This window comes from Caenorhabditis remanei, chromosome II (assembly GCF_010183535.1).
Source record: "Caenorhabditis remanei strain PX506 chromosome II, whole genome shotgun sequence".
Lineage (NCBI taxonomy): Eukaryota > Metazoa > Nematoda > Chromadorea > Rhabditida > Rhabditidae > Caenorhabditis > Caenorhabditis remanei.
This window is the reverse complement of record NC_071329.1, coordinates 14,626,566-14,644,462: the sequence shown is the minus strand read 5'-3', so window position 1 is coordinate 14,644,462 and position 17,897 is coordinate 14,626,566. Positions and strand designations below refer to the sequence as shown.

Below are 17,897 nucleotides of genomic sequence, written 5' to 3'. Positions count from 1 at the left end.
TCTTTGAAGACAGCCGAGATAGGATGCTCCAAACTCTTGCTAGCGGGTGCGCCTCTATTACAGGTTTTACGGTATACGCATTTAGCTAAGTCATAAAAGCCTCAAGGCTGAAAATCCCTAAAATGACATCATTCCTTTCATTTTCATAACATTTCGTATATACTTTGATCCCGAAATTCTTCTTGATCTTTCTCTGCAAGTGTAGCTTCAACGGTAGACCGGGTTATTTCGTGTCTTTCAAAAATTTCAAAATTCTTTTCGCACATAGATCTACTATCTTGCGTACACTCGCACCACTTCCCTAAAATAAGTTCAAAGATTCAGACCGAAAGGCACGGTCCTCCCTTCTTTCGGAAAGCGTCACCTTTTTTCATTTCTCCCTTTCTGAATTCGGTCTGTGAATTCACTTCTGCAGACCGACCAATCTGTAATGAGATCTCGAAAGTAGTTTTTCTCATTTCTGACTGTGCTTTATAAGTGCTAACCCAACCCATAACATTAAAACAAAAAAAGGGATAAGCCGGCAGCTAGTTGCCTAGAATCTCATTTCGGAGAAATAGCCATGGACCGGAGTTTTGGCTTTTCCTATGCCAAAATAGGTATTCTCCTACTCTCTGTATCTTGTGTTGCAATCTACACTGTCACTTCTACTGAATTTCTTGCACTATTCAGACCAAATTTCGGTGAGTTCAAGGAAAAAAATTCAAGGAAAATCAATTTTCAAAATTTTTTCAGATATGACACTATCCGTCGAACGAAAAGCGTTTGTCTATGAGAAAATGATAGAAGCACTGCGGAATGGACCAAGTACTTGTGAAGAAGAAGGGTTGTATTGTAAGAGACCGGAGACCCAACATGTGGATTGTGGAAGAGTTTTAGAAGGTGACAAAGTGAGTTTGTGGGATTATGACAGGCGTTTACAAGCCTTTCCTATTGTAAAAAGAGAATAGATAAAGCTCGTGACACTATCAGGGTCTCAAGGTTTATGTATGGCTTTTTGTCAGGGAAACCTTTTCATACAAAACTTTTCTAAAATTGACAGAAAGTGAGGAACCGAACGACCAAAAAAATTATAAACACTCAAAATCTACAAGGTGCAGTCCCGCTCAAAATGATATCAACTTTGGATGTTTTCAATTAAAATTGTCCAACTTTGAGAGTGTGTCATAGTAAAACTAACTGTCCCACAAAATAACTTTTTATAGGATCAAACAGACCAAAAATAGAACTTCATTTTTGTAGTTGGCCATTTTTTTGTAGGGACACTACCATGAAAGTTGCAGGTTGTCAAAGTGAGTTACTGAAATTACTCGATTTCAGGGAGAAAGACTTTGACAACATGTAACTTTCATGGTAGTGTTCCTACAAAAAAATGGTCAACTGCAAAAATGATGTGCTATTTTTGTTCTGTTTAATCCATACAAAATTATCCTTATCGGACAAGGAAGTGACACCGAAAAACACGGTTAAAGTTGGTCATTTTCCTCTGAAAACAGCCAACCTTTTGAGCGGTACTGTACATATATATCCTAGCTCCCTAGTATACTGTATTAGTCGTTACCTAGATGGCATCATTTTCTATGACTATTAGGTCACTGGCATGACCAGGACACAATGCCCTTTTTATCTCACACAAAAATCTAAAAATTTGCATGAAATTCGGAAAATGAGTTCGAAAAATCACAGCAGACAGGAAACGTAGTCTGATCTGGCAACCGGAATCTTTGCCCCCGCTAGCTTCTTATTCAAATTCATTTCGGAAAGCACGAAGAATCTATTTCAGACCTATCTCCAAACCTTAACCGGTGACAATCGAATTCCTCTCATTTCTGACCCTATTCTCAACATGTCATGCTCAGCAATCAACTCAAGAATCCGTCCACGTCACCTACATTTTGAACCTCTCAAACTAGGTGGCACCGCGTTCGCTCGAATAGTTTATACCGATTATGAATTCATCGAGAAACAAGTTCAAGTGTCATATCATCCACAGAACTTGTTCTGCTTCGCCATCGATAAGAAAGCGCCAAGAGAGTTTCATGACGATATGAAGAGCCTATCGGAATGCCTTCCAAATATAATTCTACTACCAGGTAAGTGCATTTGTACTATATATGAAATAGAGGTAAATGACAGATGCTAACGAATGAGGCGACAAGAAGGACAATATTTGTTCGATAGTGTTGATAACGATCTATTCAGTAATTAGGTTGTTGAGGGAAAATGCAACATTTTGGAAGAAAAGGAGAGATAGTATGACATGAAAAAGAAAATGAAAACTTGGGGTGGTCGAGAAAGCGGAGACATGAAATTGTAGATGGTTGAGATAGTGAAATACAATGTGAATTGTGGTCAGTTTCACATTATAATGTATGCATTTCGACGAGTTCATTCTCATACTCCAAGAATTTTTTAATTCGGTGTGCAACCCCTTGAAAGCGAGCCCCAGAAAGTTTGGTCTGTGAGAAAGTTCTAGAAATTTCACTTCCATTTCCAAAATTATAAATGATAATTGAAAAAGTTTTCGCGTGAACTTGAGTGACGCTGTGGCGAGAAAACGCGCTGACGGCGCGCCAGCCCTAGATGATTTTCATTAGTTTCTATTGTTTTTCTATCAATATTTTAGTATTCTATAGGATTTATTGAAGAATATTACGAAAATGATCGAAAATACCTTAAAACCGCGGCTGAAGTCAATTTCTAGGCCACCGGGCCAATTTTATTCGGCCATTTCACTGACCAAGTTTTCCGACTCTCACTTAAAATAAAAAACTCTTGATGTATGAAAATGAAAAGGTCGAAACGTATAATTTTTGATATGAAACTATCATAACTGACCATAATACGCCTTTAAAGTATAACAAAACTGCTTCGGCCTATTTCCCAAAAAAGTGAAAAGAAGGGATCATCCTGAAAAAAAAGCAATAAGCGAGAAACACGTTTACCACCACATGCCCTCATATTCTTGCCCGGTAGGTCTTCATGGACTGACCAAGCATCGAGAAAAAGAGAGAGAGAGAGAGAGAGAGAGAGAGAGAGAAAGCCTCCGACAGGTCACTAATAGTGGTGGACAACGAGCGGGTGGTTTGAATACAAAGACAAGTTTCAATCAGATTAAGCAATGCTATTTTGGAGTGCCAGTTTTTGGAAGTAGTGAAAAAGTAAGAAAAATAACTTTATTAGAAAGCCAGTAAATTCAATTCGATCTTTTTTTAAACTGTGAAAAATGTTGCATATCGGGGCGGAATGTGTCACATGCCTGTCTTAATCCGATTCCGACGTCTCGGTTGGCTTTTTGCTGCTGGTCGTGGAGGACATTCTAATTATAGAAATCTGAATTTGTTGAGGTTTTTGTGGAAATAAAGCTGAAAACGAGAATGTTCTGAAATTTATTAAAAAGTAACCCATGTTTTCTAAAACTCGAAATACCGGGAACCTTTTCTCAGCTATACATACCCGTCTGTAGGTCATTATCATTTGATTCTTGTTTCGTTTCAATATGGGATTGAACCCGTTATCACAACAGTGCGAGGCGTAAGATCCGCAACGATCAGATTTGAATTTTCCCGAGTGGCGTTGCGTGCGCATCGCGTTTTCAAAGATGTACCAAATTCAAGTTTGGCACTCAGCCAAGTCTTTTTTGGCACTGTGTCAACCGCCTCGGACTTCTCTGTAATTAATCCGTTTTCCTGAGCAAAGTGTGTAATTATAGGAATTCTTCGTCATCTTGGACTAGGCTCTCTTGACCCCGCTCTTATGGCGACTTTGGGGACTTAAGTCGCCGACTTTGAATGAATAACTATAATCCGGATAAAGGTTTATAAGATGAGAATTTAAAAAATCACCAGGATGACAAGTTGAATCACTTTTAAAGGAGCTTATGTTAGGTAGATTCATCGTGACAAATTTATTCGCAACCAAGCCCAAAAATGAATCAATCAAGATCAAATGTATCCCGATGCACTTTTCTCACCATTCCCAAAAAAGACAATTAATCAAAGTCAAGCGGGAAAGTGGGACAATGCTGGTGGAGGGGAGGGAGAGAGATTGACACACAGATACATTTATGTTGGTTGAGGGAAGGAAGGGCGAGTGTAATGCGAGTGCGCACGGAGGTATTTTATAGAGGGACAGACGACCGGTTTGAGTCGTCTCGACTGAATAGTAATGACCAAGTAAACAACTCCTTTTTGGGAGAAGAATGGAGGAAGCAGAATTAAATTGTAGAGGTCGGAATTAGGGTTAGGTCATGGAGTCAGTGTAGAGATATGAGACGTGACCTATGTATATCATTGGAGAGCTGGGAAAACGCTGATTCCAATTATATATTAAGTTTTTGCCCTCGGGGCCTGGTTTTTGAGAAAAACGAGATCAAAGTTCGGAAAAATGACAATTATGACCTTTTTAGTCGGTAAGGCTTGAGGCCTAAGGCTCCAAGTACCTTAAAACGTAGTTTATACGAAAAGCCAAGCCAAAATCTTCAAAAATATATTAATACCATAAGATTTCGTTAAGTTTCAAAGAGTCAGAAGGAATTTTGAAAAAGACGCAAAAAAATGGTTTAATTCAAAAAATTTCGTTGAAAAAACTCGACTTTTGAGCCTAAAGCTGCACCGAAAACACAAATTTTGGGTTGATCTGTCTGTCGGTGTGTCCGAATGTCTGGATGTCAAAAAACCCAAAGTTAAAAAGATTTGAAAACTGCGAGAAGAAAATTGCTAAAAATTTTTCGCCTTTTTGCCAAACTTTGACCTTGTTTTTCTCGGCTACCAGGCCTCGAGAGCAAAAACTGAATATATATTTGGAATCTGCGTTTTTTTTTAGTTTTTTAATGATTTAGGTCACGTCCCATAACTATTCGTTTCTCCCTCAAAAATTCCTTTCCAGCCACGGAATCCTATGACAGCAATGGTCACAATAACAATCTTGCACACTACCGTTGCATGAAAGCAGTAGTTTCCCGTCGTGATTGGAGCTATCTGATGCTTCTTCAGAATCATGACGTCATCACAAAATCTGTATATGAACTCGATAGAATCTTTGATTTACTCGGAGGAGCGAACGACGTGTCAGTGAGCCCTGAGATGAAAAGACGGCGGACGAAAAATCTGAAGTGGGATCCGAAGTCATTGAAGATGTTCAAGAATGGTATCTTGTTTGGGCGGTTGCTTTCAAATTTTAGATTTTTTGTTTCAGAATCCGAAGTAGAAACTAGAATTCTAAATTCTGAAATGACGATGGCAAGCGGGTATGTTCAAGGATCTTTGTCTAGGGCAGCTGTTGAGTGGCTAACCCAAAAAGTCGATTTGACTAATTATATAAACCAATGGAACCTATCAGTGAGTTCATAAATTTCTACTGGCCCCGTTATATTTTGATTTCAGAGATACGGCGGTGACGAGCAATTCATCCCAACGTTTCAAATGAACGCAGATCTGGGAATGCCTGGTCATTTCACCGATGAATGTATCAGGCGTGGAGAGCCGGGAGCTATTGAGATTACTAGGTGCGTATTCCTCACAGAAAATTAAGAATCCTTGGAATGTTTTGAATATTTCAGAATGACTCACTGGTGGGATGGAACGCGTGAAAGTTGTGCGTCGAAGACCGTTCGAAATGAAATTTGTATATTTGGAATTGAGGATTTCAGAGCGGTCGCAGCAATGCCCTCGTTGATGTTCAATAAGGTACAGTACCGTGCAGTAAGATTTTTTGTCTGGTCTTTTTCAGTTTAAAATGACCAACTTTGAGAGGGTATTACGGTATCGCTGATTGTCCCACAAAGTAATTATGTATAAACCATACAGAACAAAGGTTGAGCTTCATTTTTGTAGTTGACAACTTTTTTGTACGGGTACACTCTAACAAGATTGAAAAAGTACATAATTTCTCCCTCAAATCGTTTCAATGCAAAATAAAGTGATTTTTGAGCTGTCGTCTTAAAATAACCATAACTCTCTAGGGAGTGTCCGTACAAAAAATGTGTCAACTACAAAAATAAAGCTCTACCTTTGTTTTGTATAATTTATAATTTACTTTGTCCAATTATCGAACGAAAAGATAAAAAACTATTTTCAGATGATCCCCTCATTTGACTACTCCATTGTGGAGTGCACCGCCGAGTTAATTTACAACCGAACTTTCCTCGGGCAAGTAAATTATGATTTCGCTCAAGACTACTATGAGAATCTTGTCCCAGTATGTCTTCTGTGGGAATTTTTTTTTTCAAAACTCAAAAAATTCCAGATCCGCTACCATAAGCACCACAAGGAACCTGGCTACGTACTCAATTGTACTTCGGACTATGAGCGGTTCAAGTATCAGGACTATATAAACTAGGTTGTCTTGTCAAAAGTTAACATTTTCAATATACAGGTATAAATTGTTTTTCTGGTCAATTTTTTGTATTCAAATAAAATTAAAATATCTTTATTTTCATGATTAGTTCCGCTTGCTTGACGCAGCTCTAGCCAATGCTCCACGAGATGGGCATTTACAGTATCCGGAGTCAGTTCCTGGTTGTCCATCAGGTCCAGGGTTTCCAGAGAATCCTGGGAATCCATCGGTTCCGGGGCCTCCTGGCTCTCCGCGTGGTCCTGGAATTCCTTGTGGTCCAACATTTCCATCACGTCCAGCCCATCCTGGCGGCCCATTCTGTCCGGGTGGTCCGTTTGGTCCCTTATCCCCAGTTGATCCCTTGGATCCTCGGATTCCATCTCTTCCCGGGCTTCCTGGTCCTCCAGCTTTTCCTGGTTGTCCTTCTCTTCCTGACTCTCCTTGTTGTCCCATCGGCCCATTGTTTCCTGGTCTTCCCGAGTTTCCATTGTGTCCCGGTTGTCCTGGAAGTCCTGGTGGTCCTGGTGGTCCACCGTATCCTGGTTGTCCGCGTGGTCCTGGTGGGCATTGACGGCACGACTTCTCATTTGCGTATTCAGATGGTGGAGTGATTCCGTTGGATCCGGGTTCTCCTGGAGATCCAGGCTGTCCAGGGTTTCCATCTTCTCCGTTACGTCCGGGTTGTCCTTTTGGTCCTCCAGGACACACGTTCTCACCGCCACATTCTGAAATCGTAAACAAATGTTTATTTTGAAAAAAAAAACCAAAAAACTAAAAAAGAGTTGCCTGCTGCTGGAATCGAACCAGCGTCGCCACGGCCACAACGTGGAGTACTAACCACTATACTACACAGGTAGACCGCAAAGTCCCAAAAACGGACGACCGACGGCTGAGCGGCCGCAAACGTGCGAGTGGCGAACGAACGGCGGCTAAACGGCCGCAAACGGGCCAACGACGGCCCGTTACCGGCCCGCCAAATCACTGCTAAAAACCAGTAAAAAAATGGATTGTTGAAATACTGCTTCAAAATCATTGATATGGCATTTAGAGTCTGTAGAAGTAGTTTGAGGCTATTATTTTCTTGTTTTCGACATGTTATGAAGCAAATGGACGAACAACGGGCTAATGGCGGCCGAAAAACGCACTAATGGCGGCCGAAAAACGGACTAATAGCGACTTATTGGCGTTTCAAAGTATTCAAACAGGCTGAGAAAGTATTTGGTGTAGAAAAACACTGAAATCTATACAAAAGTAGTTTTAGTATTCCAGTGACTATATAGAAGTCTTTATGCTTGATTTTTGAAACTAAGTGAAATCATGTAAAGAAATAATGCTGCTAGTGGTGCAACTAACAGCTATAGAGCGAGAGGAATGTCTATAGTTGGTTTACTGACCTTGTACAACATTCAGCTTTTCATATTCAAGAATCTGTTAACTCACAAAACCGAACCAGAAGGATACATTAGTGTATCTTCTATTCACAATCTCACAAGTATTACTGTAGATTCGCTATCTGATCACTTCCTACTTTTGTTCAGACAGTTTTGGTTTTTTTCAAGAATTCGTTTCAGAAATTATCAGGCTTCATCATTTTATGTGTTTTTCTCAAAAAACTATCATTTTTCACTGAAATTTCCGAGTATTCGCATTTTTCTAGTCGACTCGTTGAAGCTGAAGCTTGCAACGACACTCCGAAATTACGGCAGCGCGCCCTGTTTGTCGTAAATCGACACTGAATTTTTTCCGCGTCAAAATTTTATTTCGTTCATTTTCCTTCAATTTTTATGGTATTTCTTCTGTTTTTCTTGCATTCTTTTCAGTAAAACAGGTTTATGTATCTGTCAAAAACGTTTTCACTCGTTATTTATTACTAATTTCGATGAAATGGTCTATTTTCAGGCTAATCGAGAATATTTTCGCCGGCGCGCCCCTACTGGAAGCAAAAACAAGGAATTTCAATGGATTCGTAAGGTTTGTATCAGATAATAGCGTAATCTAAGTAGTAATGTGAATATTTTCAGCGAATGTCACTGGAAGCCCGAAGTTTGTGTCCAAATCGACAAGCGGAAGAGCTAGTTATCGATAAGAAGAAGAAGTCTTCAGTGGGAAACCAAAAGTATGATATTCGCGCTTTTTCAAGTTGTGGAAAATAGTATTTTTCAGAGATCAAACGGTCAAGGTCCACGTGGTTTAATGACCCAAGTTTGAGACTTGGATACACTATTGTCGAATGGCGATGACCACCACTAGGCAATAACATCAATGGAAACGGAAGGAGGAGCAATACAGCAACAACAACAACCCCATCATCGTGGAGAACACTCGAAGAATCATCATCATCAAGAGCGCCTTCTCGGTCAAACGGCTACTTCGTCGATTCAGGGATTTCAACCATTCACTGGTTCTCTGTTCGATACCCCGCCATCAATGTTCTCATCATGCCAACCATGTTGTCAAATGACGTCTTCCCAATTCGATCATCACGAACTTCTGGCTTTTGGAGAATGAACGTTCAGGACAAAGTGAACAGTGCCGAGTACCAAGAAGCAACTTTTGAGTGATAAGTAAGTTATCCAATAACTATGAATTGTGTTGTAGCTTATTATCTTTCAGGCTGATTTGATTCGACTACAAGCTGAGTGAACTCAACGAAGATTGGACATCGAAAGAAGTCACAAGAGGAAGAAGTGAAGACAGTCACACACGACTCGACTCGCCTGTTTGATGGGGAAAATCGACGAGTAGCGGGCGAAAAGGCGAATTTTCTAAATCATTAGTCACCTAGTTATGATGTTCCTTTTTAGTATTATTTTTTTATGTGTCAAAATTTTTTTGCTATTAATTTTGTTTTGTTAATAAATAAGTATTTATAATAACGAGTACTGTTCGCCAAAAGCCATTTTGAACAAGCCTAATGGGGAGCGGGAAGGGACCAGAATGGTTTGAAAACGGATGAAAAGCGGTCCGTCAGCGGCTCAAAAAGCAAGAAAACGGGCCGTCTACGGATGTTCGACGGACCGTTGACGGCCCGTCGGTCAGCCACAGAATGTTCGCCGGTGAACCGGCGCTGGTCCGTTTTTGGGACTTTGCGGTCTACCTGTGTAAGCAGGCCGAAAGCGTATGCCCCTTGTTACACTATACATATGTCTCAAATAGTGGTCGCCGCGTATCGGTAACAATGTTTGTAAAAAAAACTTACGACATTCTCCAGCTTGTCTCTTTCTGTTGTTTGACGTGGCTCTTCGGATTCTTGGATAATCGCTTCGAAGCTCTCCTAATTGACTTCTGGCTTCTGCTTCCAGTACCAAGAATTCATCATTATGCACTTTCAGAGCCTCCGTAATTGCGTCCATTCTATTCAGCATATAAGGAATGTATGCCAGTGTACAGGTGATAACAAGTACAGAAGTGAGAATAGAGGAGTACCCAACGAAGTCAGTTAGCCAGCCCATTTCTAGAAGAATGAAGATTCTGAAATGGATTCAGATTCCTCTTTTTATATATCTGATGGGAGAGGAAGAGGTGTACTTGTTATATGGAACTTGTTTTAGTTGTTTCTCTTCTTATTCTATTCAATGTTTTGGATATGTCATATATCAAAATGAGGAAAAGGGGACGGGGGAGAAGGAGAACAAGTGTGACCTCAATTTGAGACAAGTGGATGAAGATATTGGCTGGAATTGGCTGAAATGGGAAAAGTATGTGTCGGTTTACGAGAGCTAAGATGTGAATTTACGGGAGCTAGGGGTGGTTTTACGGAAGTTTTAGTTTTTCTGCTGTAAATCCACTCTGAACTCCCGTAAATCGACACCTAAGCTCCCGTAAATCCATCCCTATCTCTCGTAAATCGACACCTAACCTCTCAATTGGCGCCAAAATTCAAAATTAACGTTTTAATTGTTGGCGCCAAAATTCAAAATTCAAACTTTTTCGAATTTTCTGAAATTTTTCGAACTTTTTTGCGAAAAAGTCAAAATTTTGACTATCATTCAGTTTAGATGAAATTCTGAAAAATCATCAAAAATGTTCACATTTTCGATGAAAAACTGATTTAAAATTTTTTTAAAAAAAGGCCTACCCGGGCAATTTTTCATCGAAAATGTGAGCATTTATCATGATTTTTTAGAATTTCTTCTAATTCTGTATGATAGTCGACATTTTAAAAATTTCAAAAAATTCGAAAAAAAAATTGAATTTTGAAATTTGGCACCGAGCACCCAGGCCTTGACAAATATGTTCAAAACGATGAATCACTAAATTCCTGAATGTCTGTGTGTCTGTTTCTCCCCACATCCAGATGTCCACCATACGTTCCATCTAACCGTCCATCTCTTTTCTTAATGTCACATTAATTTTCCTTTTCCAGATCTCTCCTAATGATAACAAGTTGCGACCACCATCTCCCTTTTCTTATCTTCATCTCTCCCTCCCCTCCAACCAAAAGAAAAAGAATAACAAGCTACACAAATAAAATACTTCATTGATATGAGGATACTGAACAAAATACATAAGAGATCGAGAATTGTTGTATCTGAGATATAGCAAAAATAAATATGAAATTGTAGTTATTTATCAGAATCAAATCTCACAAATCCTTCTTAGAACCGCTCGTGCTCGGTGAGAGAAGCGGATTTGTGTCCTGGTCCTCCTCCTCATCATCGTCATCGTTATCCAGAATTTCAGAAGTAAATTCTTTCAAAGATTTGAGACAGATTGATTCATTATGCTGAAGTTCGATTTCACGTTCAATATCACGGACAGTGATGAAGCCATCACGGTCTTCGTCGAGTTCCTGAAAAGAAAACAACTTATTAGCATCCCACAAAAATCATGCCGAACGGATCAATTTGATCCATTTTACGAGCGTTTAAAGCTGCGACGCCGGGAGAGTGCGCAGACGACGAGAGTGTTTCGTCGTCTGCGCTCTCTCGCTCTCTCGCAACCCCTCGTAACTACGCGTAGAGCGGTCCGATTTCAATTATTTTTAGTTTTTTGGAAAGCTGAGATCATGAGGAACAAGATGGCATATAATTTGATAAAAATAATCAAATCATTACCTTGAATCTCTTCGACGAAAATCTAGCGATCAATGGAGAAAGTGGCTTCAAGTCATCGTCTGCTGATTTCGACCTATAGATACTTCCAGCTGGCAAGCCGATCGCCGCAGCATCAATCACTTGGTGAGAAGCGGTCAATGCAAACACACATCGTGTATACTTGTAGAATCCGGATTCATCAACACGTCCTTTTCCCTCAACATCCATCAGATGGAATGCGAATTGAGCTCTCGCTGAAGAGTTGATATGAGAGTTGCTCATTTCGGAAGACTTGCGATCGTCAGTGAGCTCCCAGAGACAGAGGATTAGGTCCTGCAATACAAAAGATTATTTCTGCTATCGAAAAATTTGGATTATGTACCTCGAAAGTGATCTGCTGGTGCTGCTTATTCTTGACGATCGCCGAGTAGAGACGATCGACGAACGTGGAATCATTGGCTTGTGGGAAGAGACTTCTGAACACAATTCTCCACTGAGACTCTGTCATTCGTCCGTTCGAGCACTTCTGCTTGAAGTTCCGGTACATGAACATGATCCATTTCCGGTTGAAACCAGTGAGCTGAACTAGCTGGTCGAGTCCAGGAGGTTGCGTGTTGAAAGGGTTTTGGAGGAGGTCCTCCACATCGATTTCGACTTCTGAAATAAGGGAATTAGGGTGGTTGTTTTCCAGATGTCTTTTACCATCGTCGTAGAAGCAGAGCCAGAATTGGCAGCGTCGGATTCCCCAATAGAGAGCGTTGATGAACTTGTTCTTGGATGGTTGACGCGACCCGAAGTGCCTGGAAAAGAGAAGTCCGTAAAATTCTAGAGTGTCTAGCAAAAATTAGCAAGGCACGTTTCTTACAAACTCGCTCCACCGAAACCGAAGAAAATTGTGTGCGAAATTGAGAGACTCAAAGAAAAAGAGACATTTTTCAAGGGCATTTCGGTGGAGCGCAGTTGCAACAACTGTGTCGTGCTAATAGCAGAAAGTTTTTTCTAATCCAAATCTACGCAAGTTCCTATCTTTCGCTTTTTGGGTCATTTTTGACGGTTTTTCAAAATTTTTGGCTCAACATGATCAGAGTGTGTTACGTGAAATTTCGATAATTTAAAGCTGAAAATCACAAATATCGGTCCTAAAGTGACTACGGTCCAAATATTAATCAAAATTTTCTTATTCTTCGCTATTTGGGTCATTTTCGAACATATTTCACCAAATTTTAGCGCAAAATGACCAAAAAAAACTGTGAATTTCACAAAAATCCACACATTTTGATATAAAAATCACAAAAATCGGTGAAAAACTGACAACGTTCCAAATTTCGGTCAAAAGTGTCCATGCTCTCGCTATAAGCATGGCACGTTTTTCACAATCCCGCTCTACCGAAACCGCAGGAAATAATTTGCGAAATTGAGAGACTCAGAAAAAAAGAGACATTTTCAAGGGCATTTCGGTGGGGCGCGATTGTAAGAACGGTGCCGAGCAAATAGTTTAAAAAATCCAAAATCTTTACGATTTACCAATTCAAAACGGCATCCTCCCTATCCACTGGAAGACTTCTAGCATCAGTCTTCACGTTGTTCGCAGATGACTCAACGTAGAACATTTCTAGACTAGCCCAGGCATCAAGAAATAACTTCACAGAAAAGAATTGCTAAAATGCCTCACGTGATGAGAATGAGAAACGGAAAATAATAATGATCCAGTAGCCTTCCCCCTTTAAATGGCCCTTTAATCTCCAACTTTTTTCTTTCTTGATCCATATTTCCAATGCTATTTTCCATGCTCTCTTCTTTCATTTCTCTTCAGGATTAACCGGTCATCAGGAGGTGGAGGACATAATAGGGCTCGGCATGTGCTCTTTCTCCGAGAAAGAGCTCAAGCTTTTCACTTTAATTAAAATTTTGTGCGCGTTGACACACAAAATCCCCTAGTTTCTTTTTGAAAATGGGGAAGAGGAAAAGGTAGTTTACTTTGAGTTTAGGGAAAAGGGAACATGTGTCAAAGAAGAGTGACATGACAGATTTAGAACGGGTAGTCGAGGAGAGAGGAGACGGGTAATTTTCATGTCTCATTGTCATGGTTAATAGGTTTTCAGAGTTACGGAGAGTGTTTTCGAAAAGGAGTCTTTGCTAAAACAAATCATTACTTGATATCGGGTGTCGGGTCATATCACCCTCAGCATACCGTAAAACCTGTAATAAAGGCGCACCCGCTAGCAAGAGTTTGGAGCATCCAATCTCGGCTGTCTTTAAAGATATTAATATGCTTTCAACTGAAGAAATATTCTATAAATATCAAGCTGAAAGCTGTCAACTACAAAAATGAAGGTCTAGGTTAGTCCAACATAATAAACTAAAATTGGACTGAATGGACGTCGTAAAATAGTCTCAAATTTTAGCACGTTTCAAGTTTTCTCGGGTCTCCGGAGATTTTTATTCGTTCATAGTTCCTTAACTAAAACATATCATGTCTGAAGCTTTAGAACTACAAAACATAATCAAGTGTTCCCACACCCTAGTTTTTCAATCAAAGTCAAAACACATGAGCGAGCGTGTGAACAAATCTCAGGAAAAAGAGGAAAGTACAAAAAGTTAGAAATCACACGCAATATTCTTGTTTTGGTATGATTTGAGATTCTGATAAACAAGTTGTCACCATGGAAAATACGTTCTGTTGATGCTCTAGATAGCTTTCAAAAAACCAACTTACTGTTGGCTCAGCACAGTTCTTACAACTGCGCTCCTCCGAAATGCCATTCTCAATTTCGCACACAATTTTCTTCGGTTTCGGTAGAGCGCGGTTGTAAGATGCGTGCAGTGTTAATATTTAATCTACAGGGAACCCAGACCTCAACTTCCCCAAAATCCAATGACTCACCTCTCCAAAGTCCTTTGCTTCTCCGATGCTCTTGGCTTTGGGCGTTTCATTCTTGGTGCAGCGCTGAAAAAGTTCACTATATGCAATTTCGAAAATTTTACCAAATTTATCAACAAATTTTACAAAGTAAAAAGTAACAAACTTTCTGGTAGACCTGCGAAAAGTGCGCATTCTGATCACTCCCCACATCTTTGCTGTCTGATGCCTTTGGCTCCGCCCACTTTCTTCACTTTCGTCACCTCAGCTTCTTATAAGAAGGGGGGGGGGGGGGGGAAATGGAGACGACGAAAAAGAGAAAACGAGAAAAGAGATTCGAGATCTGAAAATAAGACTAATTGGAGAGGAAAAGAGTATCTCGTCCTTTTGTTGCGGGACAGATTGAATGAATGAATGGGGAATAAGGGAATGTGAATAAGAGTAATTGAAATGGGAAAAGGAAGCAACGAGTGATAAGACTACTACTCATGACGTGAGAATAGAGGAAAAAATATTTGTAAGAGGATTTATTTTGAAGAGGGGTGTTTGGAGGAGGAAAATATGAAAATAACGAAAATAGTCTGGTGATTGGGATCAAGGGGGATAGAAGTATAGTTTTCTTCCTTGGTGGTTTTGGAAAATGATGATAAATAATCAAACTTCTGGTGGCGGGATTCAGGCACTTGGTCATATGTACTTTCGACTACGGAGAGTCCATTTCTGCAGTCAAAACCTGCTAAATGTCTCTCCGAGCCATGTTATGAGCTCTCTAAGTTTTCATATGGTTAATATTTTTCACATAGAATTCCAAATCCGCAAAAAGTATACGCCACCGCACGGTTCCATATGTGCTCCCCAGCAGGGGTGTGCGGAACGGAATTCGGAATTCCGAAAAATTCCGAAAATCGGCTCATTTTCGGAACGGAATTCCGATCGGAATATTCCGAAAAAAAAAATTCGGAACGAAATTCCGATCGGAATATTCCGAAAAAAAAATTTCGGAATGGAATTCCGATCGGAACGTTCCGAAAAAAATTCGGAATGGAAGAGAAAGTACTGTATTAAAGGCGCATGCGCACTTTTCATGACGGGTCTCGAACAAATTTTTTCTGCAGTTTTCATGCGGTTTTTTTTTTAAATTTTCGTCTTTTCGCAGTGTTTTTTTTAAACAAAAAAACGGTTTTCAGCATTCGATATGGGTAAATGGGACAGTCTGTTGAAAAAAAATTCCGAAAGTCCGAAAATCGGAATATTCCGACATTCCGAAAGTCCGAAAATCCGAAAATCGGAATATTCCGACATTCCGAAAGTCCGAAAATTTGAAATTCGGACAATTCCGAGATTCCGAAATTCCGAAATTTTGAAAGTCGGACATTTTTTAGTGTCCGAAATTCCGAAATTTTCCTGTCCGCACACCCCTGCTCCCCAGCGGTTTACCAGTGCTTGTTCGTTGGAAAAATGAGAACATCTTTGAGTATACAATTGCCGATTTGGAATTCCATGTAAAAAGTTTGAGAGCTCACAACTCGGCTCGCAGAGACATTCAGCCGGTTTTGACTGCAGAAATGGACTCCCCGTAGTTGAAAGTAATATGAAATGAGGCGTGTGTGTGTTTTTGACACTTAGAGCACATTTCCTGGTTTTTCCACCCAAAAAGTCGGGAGTGTTCAAAAAACTACTTTAATTCAATTCAGTTCAACGTTTATGAGATGCGTCGTAGATTTACAGATACAATAGTCACACTATTATTTATTCTATGAATAACTTTAGTTAGTTTCACTAGGAAAGGTCATGGAGTCAGTTTGGAGTTATGGGACGTGACCTATACCATTAGAAAGTTGAGAAAAACGCTGATTCCAAATATATACCGTAAAAACTGTAATATAGGCGCATGCGCCTCTATTTTTCAACCTCCTTCTGAAAGTGCGCCTCTATTACAGGGGCGCCTCTTATAGAGGGTGCGCCTCTATTACAGGGTGCGCCACTATTATTCAAACCGCCTTTTAGGGTGCGCCTCTAATAAAGGGGCGCTTCTATTACAGTTTTTACGGTATTCAGTTTTAGGCCTGGTATTCGAGAAAAACAAGGTGAATATCAGAAACGCTTATCATAAACACAACTCTTTAAAATCACGTCATTCTCATTACCCATAATGAGGAAAATATATAAAAACTGGCAGCGAACTCACAAAAACAAACGAAGAATCATAATAACAAGAAAGCTACAATACATATTGTTATGCCACTGGAATAGTGCTATTCGCCATTATGATTAATTTCAGAGCGAAAGAATTTTCACTTAGTCTCCTTATATTTTAGAACACGACGATTATAAAATAACTGAAAAACATCCCCATTCCAAAAGCAGTTTGTTGGTGTCGTTCGAGAAAGGATTAGTGGAAGAATGTGGTGAGATTTTTCAGGAGGAAAGGAGGAGAGGATGAATTTATTATAACTGGGGAGAAGAGAGAGGGGGATTTCAAGAGAAGTGTGAAGAGAAGATGTTATGAATTTCGAAAATTGTGGTTTCAGGGAAACCAGAGTTGAAAGATTTGAATTAGTAAGTGGAAGCCGTGAGAATGGGAAAAAATCTTGTTTTGTAGACAAATAACACTCCAGTCTTACAACTGCGCACCACTGGAATCTCTTTTTCTCTGAGTCTCTCAATTTAACACGCAATTTTCAATCGTTGCGATAGAGCGCGGTTGTATGAAGCGTGTCGTGGTAATAAGTCTATATGAATCCGAATTATTTTCCCACGAAATCGGAAGTCTAGTGAAGCGCGTTTGCACACGACTTGGCAGGTTGAGTCGCCGCTCAGCCAAATTTTGAGCATATAACGTGGACAAACAATAGGGAGTTAAGTTTTTCGAATGAATCTCACCTTTCTTCCATTTTTTTTCGCTTTTTTCGCGACAATTTTACGCAAACTTTTTTGGAGCGCAGATGCTTCATATGGACTTTCTATGACCCTGTGTACATACCGATACATGAAAAATGAACGAAAATTTGTGAAAAGATACTTTCTGACAAGGTGGTCCTCAGAAACGTGTTTATAGTTGAAAGCGAGTCTGATTTCCAGAATCCAGACGGACATCCGGACACTCCGACACACAGACAGACAGCCATGAATGAGAGCCATCTTCGCACATAACACACACCTCCAGATGAGCCAAAGAACCCATAAAAGCACCGCAGACATCAGAAATGAGAGGATTACAGGATTTTCACGGTTTTTCAGGAAAGAAAAAATGAGAAGAAAAAGAAAAAAGGATTCCCCTTAAGAGACTTCCCTCCAGGAATAATAATCTTATGCTCACTCAATTCAAAAGAATAAAAAGAGAAAAATGAGGGGAGGAGAAATTCAATTAGTTATATAGATATATCCACCATTGAAGACGAGAAGAAAAAATATGTTTTTCACTTCATTTTTCTTTCTCCAAATGACGCGAGCCACCCCAAATGGGCCAAAAATCCAACACGCAAAACGGCAATTAATTAGTAAAAAGAATTCCCAAGAGGGCGGAGTTTTTCAGAATATTAGTTGAAAATTTAGTAGGAATGCTTTGAAAAACAAATAAGAAGCCCTAGAGGGCATGAGAGAGAGAGAAATGGGGAAAACGAAAAAAATTTCCATTTTTTGATGATATGGCCCTGGAATTGAGT

The 17,897-nt window shown here is 39.9% G+C and overlaps 4 protein-coding genes across 4 annotated transcripts; 2 read left to right on the top strand and 2 right to left on the bottom strand.

Moving 5' to 3' along the window:
- Positions 1-562: 562 nt before the first annotated feature.
- GCK72_006965 (uncharacterized protein) lies at positions 563-6,339 on the top strand (the record flags this gene model as incomplete). Its single annotated transcript, XM_003109950.2, has 9 exons — positions 563-683; positions 736-890; positions 1,784-2,093; positions 4,888-5,148; positions 5,197-5,339; positions 5,385-5,506; positions 5,561-5,687; positions 6,079-6,198; positions 6,247-6,339. The coding sequence occupies 9 exons, from the start codon at positions 563-565 to the stop codon at positions 6,337-6,339; spliced, it is 1,452 nt and encodes a 483-aa protein (XP_003109998.2).
- A 102-nt stretch (positions 6,340-6,441) lies between these two features.
- On the bottom strand, positions 6,442-9,788 carry GCK72_006963 (uncharacterized protein; the record flags this gene model as incomplete). Its single annotated transcript, XM_053725911.1, has 2 exons — positions 6,442-7,061; positions 9,536-9,788. 2 exons carry the CDS (start codon positions 9,786-9,788, stop codon positions 6,442-6,444), a joined length of 873 nt encoding a protein of 290 aa, XP_053590105.1.
- GCK72_006964 (uncharacterized protein) lies at positions 8,599-8,844 on the top strand (the record flags this gene model as incomplete). Its single annotated transcript, XM_053725912.1, has 1 exon — positions 8,599-8,844. One exon carries the CDS (start codon positions 8,599-8,601, stop codon positions 8,842-8,844), a length of 246 nt encoding a protein of 81 aa, XP_053590106.1.
- A 1,133-nt stretch (positions 9,789-10,921) lies between the features above and the next one.
- Positions 10,922-14,445, bottom strand: GCK72_006962 (uncharacterized protein; the record flags this gene model as incomplete). The annotated part of the gene is made up of 6 exons (XM_053725910.1): positions 10,922-11,128; positions 11,394-11,705; positions 11,755-12,029; positions 12,075-12,172; positions 14,257-14,319; positions 14,399-14,445. The coding sequence occupies 6 exons, from the start codon at positions 14,443-14,445 to the stop codon at positions 10,922-10,924; spliced, it is 1,002 nt and encodes a 333-aa protein (XP_053590104.1).
- Positions 14,446-17,897: the final 3,452 nt, after the last annotated feature.